This window comes from Cetorhinus maximus, chromosome 17, assembly GCF_964194155.1.
Source record: "Cetorhinus maximus chromosome 17, sCetMax3.hap1.1, whole genome shotgun sequence".
Lineage (NCBI taxonomy): Eukaryota > Metazoa > Chordata > Chondrichthyes > Lamniformes > Cetorhinidae > Cetorhinus > Cetorhinus maximus.
Window position 1 is genome coordinate 89,666,397 of NC_135895.1, and position 22,037 is coordinate 89,688,433.

At 43.3% G+C, this 22,037-nt stretch overlaps 1 protein-coding gene across 1 annotated transcript in view; it reads right to left on the reverse strand.

The window, feature by feature from the left end:
* The window catches only part of acbd6 (acyl-CoA binding domain containing 6), a 207,196-nt gene that overhangs the window by 183,024 nt on the left and 2,135 nt on the right, over positions 1 to 22,037 (reverse strand). Inside the window, exons 2-3 of the mRNA XM_078561560.1 lie at positions 15,738 to 15,802; positions 14,408 to 14,504 (exon numbers count right to left, since the gene is read on the reverse strand). Coding sequence (XP_078417686.1) covers positions 14,408 to 14,504; positions 15,738 to 15,802 — 162 coding nt within the window. The remainder of the gene's footprint in view (positions 1 to 14,407; positions 14,505 to 15,737; positions 15,803 to 22,037) is intronic.

Genomic DNA, 22,037 nt, shown 5'->3' on the forward strand with positions numbered 1-22,037 from the left:
AATCTGTGATAATCGAAAGGAAGTGGTTTCATAAGCCTAGGACAATTCCTTTGTGCAAGAATGAAAGGGGCTCAATTTCCAGATAAGTTGCAGGAATTGCAATATTGAGAGCAATATATTAGAGCACGGAACTAACCTAGTTATGTACAGTCACATCTAGAAAGAAAAATTAAAGGATTAAACTGGTTCCCTGGAAATCAGAAAAATAACCCGTTCTGTCCGAGCTCCTGCTACGACTCAAAGAATTCAGTACTACTTAGTTGGAAAATAAATAGAAACGCACCTTAGTAAGTTAAGGTGTTCTCCATTTCAACATACAGCTTCTCTCATCTAAATTAATTTGTGACATGTCAAAACACACAATAAAAAATGCACACCTTTCGATTCCATACAAAGCCCATCACATCATTCTGGATGAATATCCACTCCCAGGACAATAATTCAGTAGTGAATATTGCATTACTCCCAGCAACAGTGTAAATTTTGGCAGATAAAGAACCTGCCAACTTAACATAACTTTACCTGCTCCTTGTCAAAATAAAATAAGCACCCAAAATCTTGTTAGGTTGATAAACATGGCAGAAAAGAGCTTCCATACAAGCATAGAAAAATCAAGCTACTGCTTGTGCTAACAATTCAGCACATCGACTGATTAAAAAAAAAGCTCCAGTGTGAGGAAAGCATAACATGGTGGTAAAATGAGCATTGTCTGCAAAATCTGAGTTTAAATCCAATCCAGCTGATAGGATGAAACTTCTCTCTCTCTCATTTCATTGGGTGCCGAAGAAGAGTTGTAGAAGTTCCAAAGAAGAGACTTGAAACATCAATTTTGTTTCTCTCTCCACAGATGCTGCCAAACCTGTTGAGATTTTCTAGCACTTTCCGTTTTTCAGAATTCCAGCGTCCACAGTATTTTACTTTTATTCCAATTTGCATGTCCCTGTCTAGCTAACTTGCTAAACAAGAAATAGCCAAGATTGAAGAATAAGATAATGTTCCATCCATGAGCGAAGCTAGGTTCTAAACAACAACAGAGAAAAGTCTCCTCCTCCCCCCCTGCAGTATAACATGATCACATCTTGCCCATGGAAACCAAGGGCTATGCAAAATGCTGAGATTAAGAGCTCATCAACAAATAACTATTTATTTAAATCTAAGAACTTGCTTCCCATACAGTGTATTAAAAGTTTGGAAGAGGATAAAACTCAACACTGATCCCAGTGACGTGGAATAATGCATTGTAATAGGCCTTTGCGTCTACTCCGATATATGGGCTCCACTCAGCACTACTGCAGATTGGGCCCAATGGGAAATTTAGTCAATGGAGACAAAAGTCCACTATGGTTGCTCTCCCTTGAATCACTTTTAAATTTATAATTTTTGAGCTCATCAAGGTGAGAGAGGGTAACAATTGGAAAGAGGACGTGCCTGGTTTTGGACACCAGCTGCCAGCATCCAGACATCCAAATGATTCATTCTTACCTCTAACATCAGTCATCTTTGTGGCCCAAATGAGATTGTCAGGTTAGCACTAGGGGATCAGCTCCCAGTGGTAAGTAGATTTAGACTGCCACAAACTAAATTAATAAAGAATAAAAGATAAAGAGACAGAAAAAGAGAAAATGAAAGAGAATATTGGTGCCAACCCATTTGTTTGGATTGTTTCACACCCAGATACCACAGTGAGCATCCACTGTAGCACCTAATCTCTCCCAGAACCCTTTGCATTTATTTTTCAGGCCATGGTTTCCTTTTATCCCTAGGCAAGAATTTACTAGTAAAAACTGATTCAGGCTAACATTCAAGCTATTCTGGAATGTGCAGAATTGAAAAGGTATTGGCACCATTTCAACAAGGAGGAATTTGGAAGCCAAGACTCTAAAATTGCTCTGTAAAATGTTTTTGTTCACTAATGTTTAAAACGATTACATTAAGCAGAACTTTTAAATTGCTATTCAACAGCAATCCTTTCCACCCCCATGGTGTCAACTAGTTTAAGCTACTTATTTGAGTTTTTAAAAATCCAACGCTTTCTTTCAGTTTCGGTGTATCAGAAACAAGAGATCAACAGAGTAAAAGCACCTGCTGTAAAGCAATCAGCAACTTGCATATTCCATGAATGTGATCTGACAGTGCCACCTTATGTAGAGAAGGATGTTATGCAGTTAGCTACATGTACAATCAATCTGGTGAAGTACTACATTGGCTAGAATCAAAGCTGAAGTTTCTAAGCGAACTCTTACAGAAGAGAAAATTACTTCCCGTTTCTTGCAATAACATGGAACATAAAATGCTGGATTCCTCTCATTACAAACATCAGTCTGAGTTAGTTGCTGCCACTGAATATTTAACTATAGGGTATATTTAGCCACTGAATACTTGGCTATACTGTATATTTAGCCACCCAATAGTTAACAATAGCATCCTTAGATTCAGGTAGGGAGGGGTCAAAAAGTCTAATTATATCAGGATGGACTTGTTTATATATTTACTTGAGATGGCAAAGTTCATCCGTTGAAAGAACACAAAACTCGAGCATTCTTTTCCACATTTTGGAAAAGTAAGCCAAATTTATTTTTCATTGCTTATTCTGAAAGGATACTACCGAAATTAAAAACACACACACAACATTGTGAAAATAGATGGCTTAAAGTCTCTCCTGAGAGCGAATTATCCATGAGTCAACAGCCTTCAGTGGCATTAACAGTCAGCCAGATAAATGAAGTGGATAAATTATTACAACTGCACAGCAGAAAGAAATAGCTCCATCTGAAACTGATGCTATTGAGCACCCAATTGATTGTCGGACACAAGTTGCTTCATTCAGTCAAATGAATAACCTAAAAATGTAACAGCATGCATTTGTTTACATTCAACATATTGTGTATGAGGCTGCCTAAAAGGTCAAATTGGCTAAAAATGTATGGTCATGGCTCTTGAACAGCAGTTAAAAACTTTAGAGGGTACACCTGGAAACAATCGCGATTACTTCCATTTATGGCACTATGTTTGTCCACTGAAAAGATAATAAGGCCATTTGTGTTTATGAACCCCCAAGACTCCCAAATCTAACTGGAGTTGACTCAGGGCTCTATGGCAAAAATCAATTCATGAATTCAACAATGGATTTTAATACCAAGTAAGTAAACGAATTTTTCTAAAATTATTCGGTAAATCCTTATTAACAACATCAATTTGAATGCACCCTGGATAATGTTGGAACCAACACAAAAAGCGCCTTTCTGGAAGGCCCTCCCTGAGACACCTCTTTCAAACAACTGAAGAGCCCAATTACTCAAGCCATTCCCAAGTTCTTTTCTTTGAGACCAAAGATCAGCTTTGCTCTACTCTGTACATTTGTAGGAGTTGTGCTCCCTCTTATTTCATAGTGACTCGAGCTAAGCACAGCATTGCAAGTGTAGCATAACTAAAAGACTGTTTAGCTTCAGCATGTAATCTGGAAATTGAACTCAACTGATTTGCTAATGTAACCTGCACTGCTATCTGTAAAGTAGCTGTGGAAAGAGACAAAGAAAAATAAAGAGTGATAATACCCAACTTGAATAGAGCCAATTTCAGCGATTCAAGAGATCTAGCTCAAATGGACTGAAAAAAAATTTGTGCAGGAAAACAGTACACTAAACGAGCAATAACAGGCCTTCAAGGCAGAGGTAGCTCAGGTACAAGAAAGATGGGGCTTCCAAAGCTACAGCTCCCAAGGTGACAAATGAAATAAACATTAAAACAAAACAGAAAAATGGTTACAAAAAAAGGTCAGGTAAAGAATACAACAGAAAATTAGGCAGATTACAGAAAGAAATTGAAGAAAGGGCGTAAGGACAAAGAAAGCATCAGAAAAGATTAATGAATAGCAAAACAAAAGGAGGATCCAAAATATTTTATAAACATAGAAAAAGTAAAAGCATAATTAAAGAAGAGGTGGGACCGTTTAGGGACAAAACTGGAAATCTTCTATTGGAGACAGAGAGCATCACTGAGGTACTAAATGAGTACTTTGCACCTATCTTCACAAAATGAAAGGATGAAGTTAATGATGCAGAAGAGGAGAGTAGAAATACTGGATATGATAAAAATAGATAGAAAGGAGATTTTATATAGATTGGCAACACTCAAAGTTAGCAAGTCACCCATTTCAGATGGGATGCGTGCTACATTGCCAAGGAAACTAGGATGAAGATAGCAGAAGTTCTGAACACAATCATTCAATCCTCCTTGGATTTTGGAATGGTACAGAGGGCCAGAGGATTGCAAATGTTACACCCATGTTCACAAAAGATGTAACTGCAGGCCAATCAGTCAAATATCAGTGATGGGAAAACTACTGGAAGCTACTGTTAAGGGAAAAATTAATTCTCACTTGAAACATGGGAAAGCCATTTTACAAGCAAATCGTGTCCGACTAACCAGATTGAGTTTCTTGATGAAGCAACAGAGAGGGTTGAAGAAGGCAACGCAGTAGATGTATATACAGACTTTCAAAAGACTTCAATAAAGTACCTCATAACTGAATTATTTTGAAAATAGAAGCATATGGCATTTAAGGGAATGGTGAGAACTTAGGTAGGAAATTGGCAAAGTGATAGAAAGCAGAGAATAATGGTGAACAGATGTTGTTCTGACTGGAGAAAAGTATGCAGGAGGATCCTGAGGTCAGTATTAAGACCACTGCTTTTCTTGTTATATATAAATGACCTGGGCTTGGTGATAAAGGTGTACAATTTTGAAGTTTGCAGAAGATACAAAGCTTGGGAATGTAGTAAACAATAAGCACAATAGTAACACTCTTCAAGAGGACATAAACAGGCTAGGTAGACACGTGACAAATGCAATTTAATGCAGATAAGTATGAAGTGACGCACTTTGGGTGAAAGAGCTTGGAGAGACAGTATAATGCAAATAGTGCCATTTTGAGGAATGTGCAAGAACAGAGGAACTAGGGGTGCATATTCATGAATCTTTAAAGGTGGCAGGGCAAGTTGATGAGATAGTTAAGAAAGCATATAGGATGTTTGGCTTTCTAAGTAGGGGCAAAAACAATGAAGTCATGCTAAACCTTTACAAATCATTGGCTAAGCCTCAGCTAGAGTGATGTTTACAATTCTAAGCAACACACTTAAGAAAGAATGTCAAGGCTCTCAAGGGGTATAGGTTTATGAGAATACCAGGGATGAGGGAGTTCAGCAATGTGGAATGATTGAAGAAGCTGGGAGTATTCTCCATAGAGAAGGTTAAGGGAAGATCCAGTTGAGGTATTCAAAATTATTTTGACAGGGCAAGTAGGGAGAAACTGTTTCCTTGGCAAATGAATCAATAACCCAGGTCATAAATTGGACAGGCAAAAGATTGAGGAGGAAATTAAGAGAACTTATTTTCACATTGAGAGTAGTTAAGATCTGGAATGCACCAACTGAAAGGCTGCTGGAATCAGATTCCATACAAACTTTTCTAAGACAATTGGGCACATACTTGAAGAGGATAGGTTTGCAGGGTTATGGAGGGAAAAGCGGTGTTACGGGACTACACTGGACACACTTTCAGAGCGGCACAGGCATGACGGGTCAAATGGCCGCCTTCTGTGCCATAAGACTCTATGATTCAATATCTTAAAACTTATGTTCTAAGGCCGACTTTATGCAGAGCAACACAATAAGATGCCCCTCAGAACAAGGCACTCTAACAGAGTCCATGGGGTTAAACTAAGCAGCTCACTACCTTGGATCACTGATGCAAAGTGCCACTTCCTCTACGTTCTGTTTCAGCCTTCAAACTGAGTTGCTGTTTGGAGGTATCTGGCATCTGCTTCCTGCCTCTCTACAGTCACAGGGATGGAGCAGCAGTAATAATCACTCTATCATCACTTCTTTATGCGAATGGTGGCATTGGGAAAGGCCTGGGAACAGATTGGCTAGCCTGGTATCTTATGAAAACTTTTCACCAAGTATCAATCTGTTGATAAGTTTTTGCCAAGCTGTATGATAATTTGTCTTACTTTCATTTTAGATTTAAGCATTACAGAAATGGCACTCAACAGTTTGTGGGTTTGAACTCCCATTCCAGGGTTTGAGCACACCATCTAGGCTGTCCTATCTGTGCAAAACCAAGACAACGATGCATTGTCAAAGCTGTCATCTTTCAGAACAGCCAGCTTATTCCGATCGACTTAAAAAATCCCATAGCAATATTTGAACAAAACAAAACAGGAGTTCTCTTGGCATTTTGGCTAACATTCCTAATGGACAGCACCAAAACAGGTTAATTTGGTAATTCATTTCATTGCTGTTTGAGAGATCTTCCTAAGCCCAAGTAGGCCGCCACAATTGCTTACACCAGTTCAAAACTTATTAATTGGCCGTGAAACACAATTACAGATTTAGGGTCTTGCCACTGATGTTCTCTCAGGTACCGCAGTGCTGGCCAATGGCCTGAGTGTTCTACGTTTAGGAATGTGTCCAAACTACCAATATTCAAACTGCCAACATCTAAAAATATGATTGCATAACATGTGTGGTGTCAAACACGACATATCTCTTTTTGATCTAAACTGGATTTCATGGCTTTCTGGATGTCAATTTTTGTTTGATAATTATCCTGTGAGCTGCCTTGAGATGTTTTACCACCACAAGTGTGCTTGCATATAAGTAAGCTGATGTTTGAAGAGGTCAATCCTTGAGAGGCAGGTTCTGCCACAAGTGCAGCACAGCAAGCAACCAAGTGTTGTTGTGTGCTGTTGCTTTCAGCGTTGCTGTCTGTTGCAAAGCCAGTGTAACCGCTGGTCATCGTGATGGTGCATGCCGACCCACAGGTGTCGCCATTTTTCTCTGTCGCAGCTAGTGACTCGCCGTGGTGATAGCCGATGACTAGGGCCTTCCTGTCATGCTTACAAGCATCCTTGAAGCGGAGCTTTGGGCACCTTACAGGTTGTCTGGCTCCGGCTAACTCATCACTCAAAAAGTCCTTGGGTATGTGACTGCCTGCCATCCAGCTCACACATCCAAGCCAACAAGGCCACCTCTGTTTATTGAGTGCTAACAAACTTGGGAGCTCTGCCTTTGTGAGGCCTGCCACAATTAGTGATTTTGTCCTGCCAGCCTATACACATAATGCGCCACAGACAGCAAAGATGGAAATTGTTTAATTTATTTTCTTGATAGCTGTAGCTCATCCATGTTTCACAACTATACAGAAATATGCTTAGAACATAGGCCTTATAAACCATCACCAAACTATTTGTCACAGGTGCATCTGTCCATGACAGTATTGGAAGGGGTGACCACTGCACTGTCCTCGTGGAGACAAAAGTCCCATCTTCACACCGAGCACATTATCCACATATGTGTGGCACTACCATCATGCTTTATAGATAAATTCAGAACAGGTTCAGCAGCTCATAACTGAGCATTCCTGAGGTGCTGTGGGCCATCAGCAGAAGAACTATATTCAACCATGATCTGTAAACTCAAGGCCTAGTATATCCCTCATGCTACCATTACCATCAAGCCAGTCGATCAACCTTGGTTCAATGAGGAGTGCAGGAAAGCATGCTAACATCAGCACGCAGGCAGATCTAAAAATAAGAGTTCAATCTGGCGAAGCTACAACCCAGGGATGGTTGACATACATGTCAAATAGCGGAAGCAACATACAGTATAAAGAGCTAAGTGATCCCACAACCAATGGATCAGATCAAAGCTCTGCAGTACAGCCACAACCAGTCATTAATGGTGGTGGGCAATTAAACAATTAACTTGAGGAAGCTTCACAAGTATTCTGATCCTTAATGATAGGGGAGCACAGCACATCAATGCAAAAAACAAGGCTGAAGCATTCGCAACCATCTTCTGCCAGAAGTGCCAAGTGCATGGTCCAACTTGGCCTCCTCCTGAGATCCCCACCATCACAGATGCAAATCTTCAACTAATTCAATTGTGCTCTAGAACAGGCCACCTCTTAACCAAGCTGTTCAAGTGCAGTTACAACACTGGCATTTATCCAACGATGTGAAAAATTACCCAGGTCTGTCCTGTCCACAAAAAACAAGGCAAATCCAAACTAGCCAATTACAGCCCCATCAATCTGCTCTAAATCATCAGCAAAGTGATGGAAGGTGTTAATGGTAGGGCTATTAAGCAACACTTACAGAGCAACAACTTACTACTTACTGATGCTTGGTTTAGGTTCCGCCAGCACCACTTCATTCATGACATCATTACAGCCTTAGTCCAAACATGGACAAAAGAGTTGCATTCAAGAGGTGAGGTGAGAGTGACTGCACTTCAAGGCAGCATTTGACCAAGTGTGGCATCAAGAAGCCGTAGCATAATTGAAATCAATGGGAATCAGGAGAAAACTCTCCCGTAGTTGGAGTCATACCTCGCAAAAAGGAAGATGGCTGTGGCTGTTGGAGGTCAATCATCTTTGTCCCAGGACAACACTGCAGGAGTTCCTTAGGGCAGTGTTCTCAGCCTAAACTTCTTCAGCTCCATCACAAGGTCAGAAGTGGAGACATTTGCTGAAGATTATGCAATGTTCGACACCATTCACGACTCCTCCTTTGGGGAAGAAAATCTGCCGTCCTTACCTGGTCTGTCCTACATGTGACTCCAGACCCACAGCTATGTGGTTGACTCTTAAATGCCCTCTAAAATGGCCTAGCAAAACACTCAGTTGTATCAAACCACTACAAAGTCTCAAAAAAAAGGAATGAAATTGGGCGGACCACCTGGCATCGACCTAGGTACCGGAAATGACAATGGCAAACTCAGCCCTGTCGACCCTGCAAAGTCCTCCTTACTAACAACTGGGGACTGGTGCCAAAGTTCGGAGAGCTATCTCACAGGCAAGTCAAGCAACAGCCTGACATGGTCATCCTCACAGAATCATACCTTACAGATAATGTCCCATCCACCACCATCACTATCCCAGGGTATGTCCTGTCCCACCGGAAGGACAGACCTAGCAAAAGTGGCGGCACAGTGGTATACAGTCGGGAGGGAATTGCCCTGGGAGTCCTCAACATCAACTCCGAACCCCATGAAGTCTCATGACTTCAAACATGGGCAAGGAAACCTCCTGCTGATTACCATGTATCACTGTTCCTCAGCTGATGAATCAGTGCTCCTCCATGTTGAATACCACTTGGATGAAGCACTGAGTGTGGCAAGGGTGCAGAATATACTTTGGGTGAGGGTCTTCAACGTCCATTACCAAGGGTGGCTCGGTAGCATCACTGCTGACCAAGCTGGCCGAGTCCTAAAGGACAGAGCCATTAGACTGGGTCTGCGGCAGGTGATGAGGGAACCAACAAGAGGGAAAAACATACTTGACCTCATCCTCACCAACCTGCCTGCTGCAGATGCATCTGTCCATGACAGTATTGGTAGGGGTGGAGACGAAGTCCCACCCAGGGCCACTCAGCTCCTGACCTCATGACAGCCTTGGTTCAAACATGGACAAAAGAGCTGAACTCCCGAGGTGAGATGAGAGTGACTGCCCTTAACATCAAGGCCACATTTGACAGAGTGTGGCATCAAGGAGCCCTGGCAAAACTGGAGTCAATGAGAATCAGAGGGAAAACCCTCCACTGATTGGAGTCATACCTAGCACAAGGAAGATGCGTGTGTTTGCTGGAGGTCAGTCATTTCAACTCCAGGACATCACTCCAGGAGCTCCTCAGGGTAGTGTCCTCGGCCCAACCATCTTCAGCTGCTTCATCAATGACTTTCCTTCCATCATAATGTCAATAGTGGGCATGTTCGCTGATGATTGCACAATATTCAGCACCATTCGCGACTCCTCAGATACTGAAGCAGTCCATGTCCAAATGGAGCAAGACCTGGACAATATCCAGGATTTGGCTGACAAATGGCAAGTAACATTCACGCTACACAAGTGCCAGTCAATGACCATCTCCTAGAGAGAATCTAACCATCACCCCTTGATGTTCAATGGCATTACCATCACTGAATCCCCCACTATCAACATCCTGGGGGTTATCATTGACCAGAAACTGAACTGGACTAGCCATATTAATACTGTGGCTATAAAAGCAGGTCAGAAGCTAGGAATCCTGTGACGAGTAACTCACCTCCTGACACCCCAAAGCACCTCCACCATCTACAAGGCACAAGTCAGTAATGTGATGGAATACTCCCCACTTGCCTGGACGAGTGCAGCTCCCACAACACTCATGAAGCTAGACACCGTCCAGGACAAAGCAGCCCACTTGATTGGCACCACATCCACAAACATTCACTCCCTCCACCATTGACGCACAGTAGCAGCAGTGTGTACCATCTACAAAAAGCACTGCAGGAATTCACCAAGACTCCTTACTCAGCACCTTCCAAACCCATGACCACTACCATCTAGAAGGACAAGGGCAGCAGATACATGGGAACACCACCACCAGGAAGTTCCCCTCCAAGTCACTCACCATCCTGACTTGGAAATATATTGCCGTTCCTTCACTGCCGCTGGGTCAAAATCCTGGGACTCCCTCCCTAATAGCACTGAGGGTGTACCTACACCACATGGACTGCAGCAGTTCAAGAAGGCAGCTCACCACCACCTTCTCAAGGGCAACTAGGGATGGATAATAAATGTTGGTCCAGCCAGCAAAGCCCACATCCCGTGAATGAATTAAAAAAAAGCAGTCTGTGTCCACATGCAGCAAAGCCAGGAAAACATTCAGGCTTGGACAAGTAGTAGCAAGTAACATTCATGCCACACAAGTGCCAGGCAATAGCCATCTTCAACAAGAGAGAATATAACCAGCTCACATTGACATTCAATAGCATTACCATTGCTGAATCCCCCACTGTCATATCCTGGGGGTTACGACTGACCCAAAATTGAACTGGACCGGCCACATAGATACAAGAGTTCGTCAGATGCTGGGAATTCTGCAGCAAAAACCTAACATTCTGACTTCCCAAAGCCTGTCCACCATCTACAAGGCATGTCAGGAGTATGATGGGATACTTCCCACTTGCCTGGATATGTGCAACTCAGATCACTTGATCAGCACCACATCCACCATTTTAAATATTCACTCCCTCCACCACTGACGCATAGTGGCAGCAATGTGCACCATCTACAAGATGCACTGCAGCAACTTGTCAAGGTTCCTTCGACAATGCCTTCTAAACCCCCAACCTCTACCACCTAGAAGGAAAAGTACAGCAGATGCATGGGAACCCTATCACATGTTTTTCTCTAAGTTGTACACGATCTCAAACTACATGGAACTATAATCGCCATTCCTTCACTGTAAATGGGTTAAAAACATGGAACTCCCTTCCTAACAGCACGGTAGGATAAGACAGGCTGTAGCAGTTCAAGAAGGTGACTCACATTTCCTTCTCAATGGCGTTTAGGGATGAGCAACAAATGCTGGCCTTGCCAGCGATGCTCACATCATCCCATGAAAGAATAGAAAATTCTTGCCACTTATCAGCTCAAGCCTGAATGCTTTCCAGGTCCTACTACTTTCAGGCATGGACTGCTTCATTATCTGAGGAGTTGGGAATGATGCTGAGCGCTGTGCGAACATCCCCATTTATGATCTTACCTTATTGCTGAAAAAAGGGACAAAAGCTTTTCGTCTTGCACTCTTCAGGACACTTGCAAGAATACCAATATAGGGCAAAGACAACAATGTATACTGTATGTGGAGAGAGTGCTGATTAGTTGGCAAGTGGACTTATTGGTAGAGGCATTGCCATGGAGAATGCGTCAGTGATGGTGACTGACAGTTAACTGCAAAGCATTATTTGAAATTTAAACCAGGCAGCTTGACCCTGATTTGTCAAGGCATTGCCCTGAGGAATGAGTCAGCGAATGGCTATCACTTATTTTGTTTAGATGAAACAGGCACAATGTGTGTACATGTTCTTTCTGTCTGTAAAGATCAGGGCTCTGTGTATTAATATATGTAGCTGCCAGTACACACAAATGCGCCACACAGCGAACCCAACTGACAATCTTAAATTGGTTGTCAGCGTAATTCTTAGCACACTGAGGATTATTTAGCAAATGTTGTCCAATCACGGAACCACATCTAATGTTGGACACTGTGTTTTGAGTTTTGCAAGCACAGGCTGGTTGGGTATGGTCTGTGCCTTGCCCACTGTGAACAGCGCCTGGGGCATGCTGTTTAATACAATCCGCCAGTCTTTGGAACTTACTGCCTACATACTCAGCATCACACTGGCACTGAAATTCATATACCACATTATTCATTTGTGCGATAGGCAGAATGTCTTTTTGGCTTGATGGCAGCACCCTGTTAGTGGCAAATACCACTCGTGTTGCTACTGCTAGCGTAAAACAGCTAGCTTTACCTCTGCTCAAATTTTTGAGATCTCTTGCCCTTCCGGGGTAATCCGAGGTAGACTGGACATTTTTCAGGGCCAAAAACCATGCGTTTGTGTGATATACATCACAAAATGATCTGATCAGGTTGGCATTATCCTACAGAATGCCTTTGATGTGCCCTAGTTCAGCATCAAGCTTGCATGGTGAGCAAATGGCTCAGCCCCTATTTACAAGGTTACCGATAAGACCAATCTTATAGCGTGTGGGACTGTAAGAATCCCAATGCGTATACTAACCAATGAAGGCAGGCTTGCAGTAGACTGTGGTAGAAAACCCCCTGGCAGATTTCTCAACTAGTATGTCAATGAAGGAGATTTCATTTGAGTGCTCCATTTCAAAGGAGAGTTTAACTGCAGGATTGAGCCCATTAAGACATGTAAGGAAATTATTACATGCAACTGCAGATTTAAACATAGCAAACATATTTCCTATATGTGGATGATATGTGAGGGGTAGGTGGTTAGGAGTCATTCCGTTGAAGACACACTGTTGGCAACGGACAAGATACAGGCCATATCCAACCAGCCCATGCTTGCAAAACTCAAAACAGTGTCCAACATTAGATCTGATTCCACGATTGGGCAACATTTGCTAAATAATCCTCAGTGTGCTAAGAATTATGCTGACAACCAATTTAAGATTGTCAGTCAGGCTCACAGTGTGGCACATTTGCATGTACTGGAAGCTACATATATTAATACACAGAGTCCTGTTCTTTGCAGGCAGAAAAAACCTGTACACACGTTGAGCTCGTTTCAGCTTAACAAAATAAGTGGCAGCCATTCGCTGACTCATTCTTCAGGGCAATGCCTTGATGAGTGAGGGTCAAACTGCCTGGTTTAAATTTCAAACAATGCTTGGCAGCTAACTGTCAGTCACCATTAACCGGTGCGTTTTCCTTGTCAACGCCTCTGTGAATCAGACTCCATTTGCCAACCAATCAGCACTCTCTTCACATACACTATAAGTTGTTGTCTTGCCCCTATATTGGTATTCTTCTGAAGTATCCTGAAGAGCTTCGACATGTCTCTTTTTTCAGCAATACTCAAGTTCTATACTACCAAACGACTATCTTACCTTATGATGGAAGGAAGGTCATTGATGAAGCAGGTGAAGATGGTTGGGCTTAGGACACTGCCCTGAGGAACTCTTGCAGTGAATCCACTTCATAGGATGGATGCATCAAAAGATGAGAAGTACCAGGTACATAGGGATTGCTTGGCAAAGGCGGCCAAGGTTAAGGTTGACCTAGTTCACCTTCTGCCATCATGATACACTAATAATGGAGAATTTGACTAATCATAGCAAACAATCTTTATCAATAGGTCCAGAACAGACCCAGGAAAACCCCCACAATGGAGGAGAGGTTTGGAACCATAGATATGCTGTTCCCAGGCATCTGCCTGTGCCCTTCATACTTCAGCAGCCAAATGATAACAAAAATGCTGTGGTTAAGCGCCAATCTTTGCTTCCTCCTTTTGGAGAGAATGGGTTATTGCCTGTTAACATATCTCTCTGCCACAATGGGTGCAAACGCATACCCACATTAAGGAAAGCACAGGCTAAAGCGGCATAATGACATTCCTGAGTGTCATCAGAGTACACTGACCTGGATATTAAATTAGAAACTAATGTGTAATGCACAGATTTGAAATTCCTTTATCCAATTTTGTAACCAGTTATTTTAAACCTATTACATATCCACACATTATTATACAGTGCAGTTTCCTTGTTTATAATCCTAACTTTGTGAATATAAAAGAGAATTCCACGAACTTCTCACTTGGTCACGGATGTATTTGAACTATGCAACTACAGCGAGAAGCTGAAGGACAAAAGAAAAGACACCCAAGGAAAGAGTGGTAACTGGTCACGTAGGATAGGAGGGAGCAAGAATGTAGTGAAGAAAAGATCAAGGAAGAGTAAAGGAAGCAAATAATAGAAAATGTGGTTATTTCTAAACCTCACAACTTGAGGGTGTAAATTTTTTCAGCCTTCCTTGTAACATTACCTTAGGATTCCACTCTGGGTCCAATTTCTTTACAGCTGCAACATATTCCTGCATAGCCTGTTGTGCAGTCATATCACCCATTGCCTTCCATGCTTCCCTGTCAGTAAACAAGAAACAATTTAAGCTGAAGATATCTAAAGGAAAGCAAAATGTTCAGATTTGGCTTGCCTCATCAGATATACTGCTGGGCACAACTTCTGTTCATGTTCTAAATTTTGACCCTTCCTCTTCCAAAACGTGCAGGCCAGGATTCAGATTTACAGGCACCAACATCCCTCCCAGAGCTCAACAAGGAGTGTACTTTCAATTTAGTATACTGTATTCACTGCTCACATTGCGCTCTCCTCTACACTGGGGAGACAAAACGCAGACTGGGTGACTGCTTTGTGGAACATCTTCGCTCAGTCCACAAGCATGACCCTGACCTTCCATTTACATGCCATTTTAATTCACCACCTTGCGCTCATGCTCATATTTCTGGTTTTAGTAATACCTCTCTTCAAATCAAAAGCACAGAAAACTTCAGTTGATCCTTCTTGAACACTGGTCCTCAAACTTGAACAGGCAAAAAAAAAAATACAACGTATGAATAGTGGGAAATCAACCCAGGCTTCCAGCACTTGACAGTTCATTTTTGGACCGGCACAACAGCAAATGTCCACACGCAAAAAAAAACAAAATTTTCAATCTCAACTTGTAAAAGCAAAATATGTATCTCAAAACCCAAACTAATATCAGGGTAGAATGAAAAGCAGTTACCCAACCTTGAGGCTGAGCAATCCACTGGAACGTTGCTTTTATGGTTTTATCCGAATCTCTGACTGGACTCCATCCTACCCATACAAACAAATACAAGCAAAATACTGTGGTTGGACATCTGAAATAAAACCAGAAAATACTGGAAATATTCAGCAGGTCTAGCAACATCTAGGGAGAAAGAAACGGAGTTAACATTTTGAATTGAATATGACTCTTCAGAACAGGAAGTGGAATAAATTGTACAGCAAGAAAAGTAGTCCTATTCACTGCAGCTGAATAATCGTGAGCTCCACAGTGACAAAGTAATGCTTGAGGTATATTTGATACATTTATTGAATATAGACCAAGACTATGGTGGTACACCAAAGATGAGAGCATGATTGCACATGAAGAGTCATATTGGACTCGAAACAACTCTTTCTCTCTCCACAGATGCTACGCTAGACCTGCTGAGTATTTCCAGCACTGTGTTTATTCCATCCTACGCATATTTAACTCTCTCTCGAAACATATATTGGTACTTATATTTAGCACTTATATTTAAAAAATCATTTTTTTTAAAACCACTTACCATTTCTGTTTGCCTTCAAAGTCAAAGAATCCAGGCTTTGGGACATTGCATTTCCCAAATTTGGCCTAGAAAACAAAACACAGGAATAATAGCTGAAATTATTGATAATTGAAAATGGTCAGTTTCTACAAACCTCATTGAAATGATGCAATGTGACAGGACATGGGCTGCAATTTTTACTTTTAGTTTGAAATTGTTTTTATTCTTTGGACCATTCCCAGCAAGAGGCAGAAGAAATGTTCATCTCATTTCAACAAGTTGGGGTCAAAAGTTAAAGAAGTGCATGCTTAGATCTTTGGAATCGATAGACAGTAGAACAATGGTCACTGCCTGTGGATGTCAGAAATTTAGTTTGAAGGAAAGTCCAACCATATGGGAAAAACACTGACGGTTTCAAAGACGCAACCTAAAATTCTTGCCCTTTAGAGCTCCAGAATGTGCAACCATGCTCTTATCTTTCGTTTACCACTATCGTCTTGCTCTGTTTTTAATAAATGTATCCAATGTACCACAAACACTGCCTTATCACTGCGGAGCTCACAAATATTCAGCTAGACGGATTAGGACTATTTTTCCTACTGTACAATTTATTCCACTCACAAGAGAGAGCTTTACATTTGCAAGTTTAGCTTTGTATAAAATTATCCAGGCGTTCTATAATTTCCTCACTTTATATTACAAACTCCTTCCTCTATCTCTTTTCTTTGTCAATCTCTTCAGAGTGACACCGTTCAACGTTACTTGATCACATCATAACGCAGCTTATTACCAATGTGGGATGAGCAAATAAAACAAACAGCACCCAATTTAAAACTGTCAGGTCTTCACAGGGATTGCATTCCTGGACCAAAATCACATTTCTTTTTTTGGCACAGCCAACTGTCTCCTCCCCTCTTGGTTCCATGCTGGAGTATGATTCCTTTGGCGATGGGTGAAGTATATGGCTATTACTCAGGTGTGAACTCCAACAGTGAATGCTGGCACTCCATCTGACAACGAGGGCCTTGAAGCTGAGACTGAACATGCGTGTATGCATTTCCAACTTGGATCAATGGGCAGTACTCAAGAGAGGAAACCTTGGCCAACCTTTCCTGCTCTAATCCAGAAGAGCCAAAAACAATTGCGTGGGCCGGGCTTACATCAGCTAACTCAGCACACACCTAAGAGTCTGTTTGCTGCAGCAATTCCTGGGCAAACTTGCAGAGCTAAAGAAGTTGTTAAGGGGGTATTTAATAGAGGTGTTCAAAATTAGAGAGGTTTTGTTAGAGTAAATAAAGAGACACTGTTTCTACTGGCAGAAGGAATGGCCAAAGAGACAGATTTAAGATCATTGGTAGAAGAACCAGAGGGGACTGAACTACCTACGGAGCTGGAGTGGCTCAATGGACAGCACACCAGGGACTGAGCTGGAAGGCCCTGGCTTCAAGTTCCACTTCAGGACTTGTTGGCGACAAAAGAATCCAGCCACTGGCAGGCAAACCAGTATCAGTGCTGGCCCCCAGCCTGGAAAAACATGGCGAGATAACGTCAGGAAGAGTATCTGGCTGTAAAACCACCCACCAAATCCAAAAATGATGGTTGACATGAAGGTGATCAACCAGCGTTGTGTTGATCCCACATAACACGGGAAAAGCTGAAAGAAGAACCAGCCAACCTGGACCGAACTGCCTGAAAAGGTGTTGGAAGCAGATTCTCAAAAGTAACAATCAAAAGGGAATTGGATATATACTTAAAAGAGTAAAGTTTGTAGGGTTAACAGAAAAGAGCAAGGGAGTGGGACTAATTGAATAGCACTTTCAAAGAACCAGCACAAGCATGAAGGCCCAAATAGCCTCCTTCTGTCCTGCAAGATTCTATGATCACCAATCATCATCAGTGACAACCTGTAGTTGCTGGAAATCATAAGTACAGCTTAAACCTAGAAAGGAAAAATGCGTATCATTGTACTGTTGGTTATTTTTCCATCATTCAAATGGATATTACACGTGAAAAATTCACATTCCCATCAGTAACAAAAAGGGAATAAAGTGGCTAGCTCAAACAGAGAAGCAGTCAGCTAAGTAGCACAATCCTAAATCAATTCATGGCCATTACACTGAATCAGAAACATCTCTACCATTATCAGAAATTGAATATTGAGGAATGGCTGTTTGATTATAAGAATTGGAGTCATCACTGCTTTCATTTAAGGATGCCTGGGAGGAATATTCCCAATCCACCTTGATACAAATCAAAGAATAGGCCCCAGTCAGGGGAAGATGCAGATTGACTGACAACTCTGGCTGACTGAGAACTTGGAGAAGAGGACAGGGTCATTGGCTGACTGGGGTTCTCTTTGGCAGTTTCAATAACCACATCCTTCCTGTTGCAGATTTATATTGAGCACCTGGAGTCAATCTACAGACAGTTGGGTTCGGTAGCCAGTAGCCAAATAGATGGCTGTGGTTTAGATGCACCAAGGCCAACACTAACAATGCAAGTGCAATAATCAAAGTTATCAATGCTAACCCAGCTGGTATTCTGTACCCCAGCATGTCTTTTAACTGACTTTTACTATGTAAGTAGTGTTTTTTCGGACAGTGCTTGTATATTTTCCACTTTGCTGAAGGATAAAATTTATTTCTGCAACAAAAAATAATCTCTGTTTACCAATGTTACCATGCCTGACATTAGATCCTGAAAGTTTCATTCACCAGCATTATAAATAAGGCAAGATCTTATAAGATGGTTATGTTTGAAACTGTCTCTTTTAAGGTTTTAAGGTAAAACGGAATGTCCTGGAATGGGGGATGGTGTAATTGTACTACTTCCCTGGAAACAGGCTTATGTGGTTGTCAGGCTATTAGAGGCCCAGGTCAAAACCCATAGAAACTCAAGCACCAGTTTTCACACCTTGACACAAAAGAGAGGCAGCTGGTCTTACTGGACACAGACTCTCAGATTCATGCAGGAAGAGAAAACTGGAGAGGCAGACTGAAAACAGCTGCTGCTGTGCCAAGCGGAAGGAAAGACTGTTTTTGTGTTAACCATCAAACAGAATGCTGGTGAGAACAGGACCTCTGTTTGAAGAGACAGGACTTGTAGAGATTTAAAGACCAAGGGGATGTGACAGGAAAGAAGGGATCCTTTTGGAAGCCGAGAGGAGTTTGGGGCTCTGTCTACAAGGATACATATCTGCTGAGAGGGAGGTGTAACATTTTAACATGTCATGGGGTTTTCGGTTGTGTTAATTAGTTAATGGGCAAAGTTGCTTTTCTGTCGTTTAGCGTATTTTACTAAGTAATGTTTAGTTGTTGTTTATTTTAGTATGTTTGTTTCAGTAATGTTCTAAAAATGTGAAATTTTGTCATGTGATTCTTTCCATCGGTCACTGGGAAATTTATCTCTTAAAAGTTATCAGTCTCTACGTGGATCATAACACCAGCCATAATTTCCCATACCATAAACAATTTTAATGATTTTTTTACCTACATTTTCACCTGCAATACTACTCTCCGTATGGTCAGAGATTTATCTGCACCAGTTTGATCCTGTGCACTTGGGTGCAGTAATATACAGAGAAGTAAGCACAGGCGATCAGTCTACTAAGCCAGGTGCAGATTTACAGTCATGTATTAAAATCTACTGTTACCCAATGTAAAAAATGGCTTGTCTAGTAACCTTATAAGATCTTAAGGAATTAATTGAATATTATAGAAACAGCACTCTCTCTCTCTTCTCACTTATTAAGAAAGATTCTATAGCAGCTGGCCAGAGCTGACAAAAACACAGAACAGCATAAGCCTATTATCTCTGTCAAGGACATAACTCTAGGCTTAGGTTTTTGTACAATACCTTCTGGAGCTCATAAAGCAGGGTCTTATGCCTATATCTAAAAAAAACGGATTAAGGTTAGCAAGATATCCAGGCAAGAGACAAACATGAGGGTGGCCTTGTGGGTTAGGGACTGAAATAGGAGAAGTTTACTTTCATTTTTATTCCTTCATGGGATGTGAGCATCACTGGCAAGGCCAGCATTTGTGCTCCTCCCTCATACAACTGATTAGTTTGCTAAAAACAAAAAGCTAAAAGCTTTTATGTTTTTTTTTTGTTCTGCCGAAGGGTCATGAGGACTCGAAACGTTAACTGATTTCTTCTCCACCGATGCTGCCAGACCTGCTGAGTTTTTCCAGGTAATTCTGTTTTTGATTAGTTTGCTAGGTCATTTCAGAGGACAGTTAGGATTCAACCACACATCTGTAAGTCTGGAATCACATGCAGACCAGGTCAGGCAAGGTCAGCAGATTTCCTTCCCCCGAAGAACATCAGTGAACCAGATGGGTTTTTACCACATTCCAGTAGGTTCATGGTCACCAATCCAGATTTATTAATTAACTGCATTTAAATTTCACCAGCTGCCATGGTGGGATTTGAACTCGTGTTTCCTGAGCATTAGTCCAGGCCTTATGATTACCAGCAAAGTAATATTATTTGCATTTGGTTACCTCTTCCTGAGGTATTTGTTACCACTGCCCGCAAGGGAGAGGGTTGTTTGTTACTTATTTCCAGGGGGAGGGGGTGGTATTTGTTACCTCTTCCATTGGGGGGGGAATAGGGTTCCCCTTCCCAGGGACAGGTATCTGGTACCGCTTCCCCGGGGAGAGGGGGTATTCGTACCTCTTCCCAGGGGAGGGCTTAGTGGCACCTCCACCATGGGGGGGGGGGGGGGGGGGGGGGGGGGGGGTGGCTTTTGGCACCTCCTACCAAGGGTGGGACGTTTGGCGCCTCCTCCCGGGGGGGGGGAGTATTTGGTATCGCTGGCCAGGGGGAGTGTTTGGCGCCTCCTCCCCGAGAGGGGGCGGGTATTGGGCGCCTCCTACCGGAGAGGGGGCGGGTATTGGGCGCCTCCTACCGGAGAGGGGGCGGGTATTGGGCGCGCCTACCGGAGAGGGGGCGGGTATTGGGCGCGCCTACCGGAGAGGGGGCGGGTATTGGGCGCGCCTACCGGAGAGGGGGCGGGTATTGGGCGCCTCCTCCCGGAGAGGGGGCGGGTATTGGGCGCGCCTACCGGAGAGGGGGCGGGTATTGGGCGCCTCCTCCCGGAGAGGGGGCGGGTATTGGGCGCCTCCTCCCGGAGAGGGGGCGGGTATTGGGCGCGCCTACCGGAGAAGGATGTTTGGTATCACTAGCCGGGGAGGGTATTTGGTACCTCTTACCAGGGGAGGGGGCTGTTCGGCGCCTCCACCCGGAGGGGGCTGTTCGGCGCCTCCACCCGGAGGGGGCTGTTCGGCGCCTCCACCCGGAGGGGGCTGTTCGGCGCCTCCACCCGGAGGGGGCTACTAGGCGCCTCCACCCGGGGAGGGGTATTTAGTATTGCTAGCCAGGGAGGGTATTTGGCACCTTCTACCAGAGGAGCAGGGAGGCTGTTAGGCAACTCCTCCCGGAGAGGGGGTGGGTTTTGGGCGCCTCCTCCCGGAGAGGGGGCGGGTTTTGGACGCCTCCTCCCCGAGAGGAGGCGGGTATTGGGCGCCTCCTCCCGGAGAGGGGGCGGGTATTGGGCGCCTCCTCCCGGAGAGGAGGCGGGTATTGGGCGCCTCCTCCCGGAGAGGGGGCGGGTATTGGGCGCCTCCTCCCGGAGAGGGGGCGTTCGGCGCCTCCACCTGGAGAGGGCTATTTGGCGCCTCTTCCCTCAAGGTCGGGGAGGAGGGTGCTTTTTGTTGCCTGTTCCCAGGAAGTATTTGATAACTTTTCCATTTTTTATTCATTCACAGGATGTGGGCTTCCCTGGCTGGGGTAGCATGTATTGCCTATCCCTTGTTGCTCTTAGGAAGGTGGTGGTGAGCTGCCTTCTTGATCTGCTGTAGTCCTTGTGTAGGTAAACCTATCATGCTGTTAGGGAGGAAGTTCCAGGATTATGACCCAGCGACAGTGAAGGAACGACAATGTATTTCCAATTCAGGATGGTGAGTGACTGAGACGGGAACTTCCAGCTGGTGGAGTTCTCAGCTATCTGCTGCCCTTGTCCTTCTAGGTGGTAGTGGTCATGGGTTTGGAGGTGCTGCCTAAGGAGCCTTTGTGAATTTGTGCAGTGCATGCTGTAGATGGTACACACTGCTGCCACTGTGTGCCGGCGGAGGAGTGTGGTGTGGGGTATATGTTACTTCTTCCCGGTGGGGGGGTGGGGCTGAGGGAGAGTTGTTATTCAGTTACCTATTCACGGGGAGGGTGGGTGTATTTGGTTACCTGTTTCCAAGAAATATTTGGTTACCCATTCCCATGGCGAGTTTTTGTTACCTCTTCCCTGTGGTGGGGGTATATGAT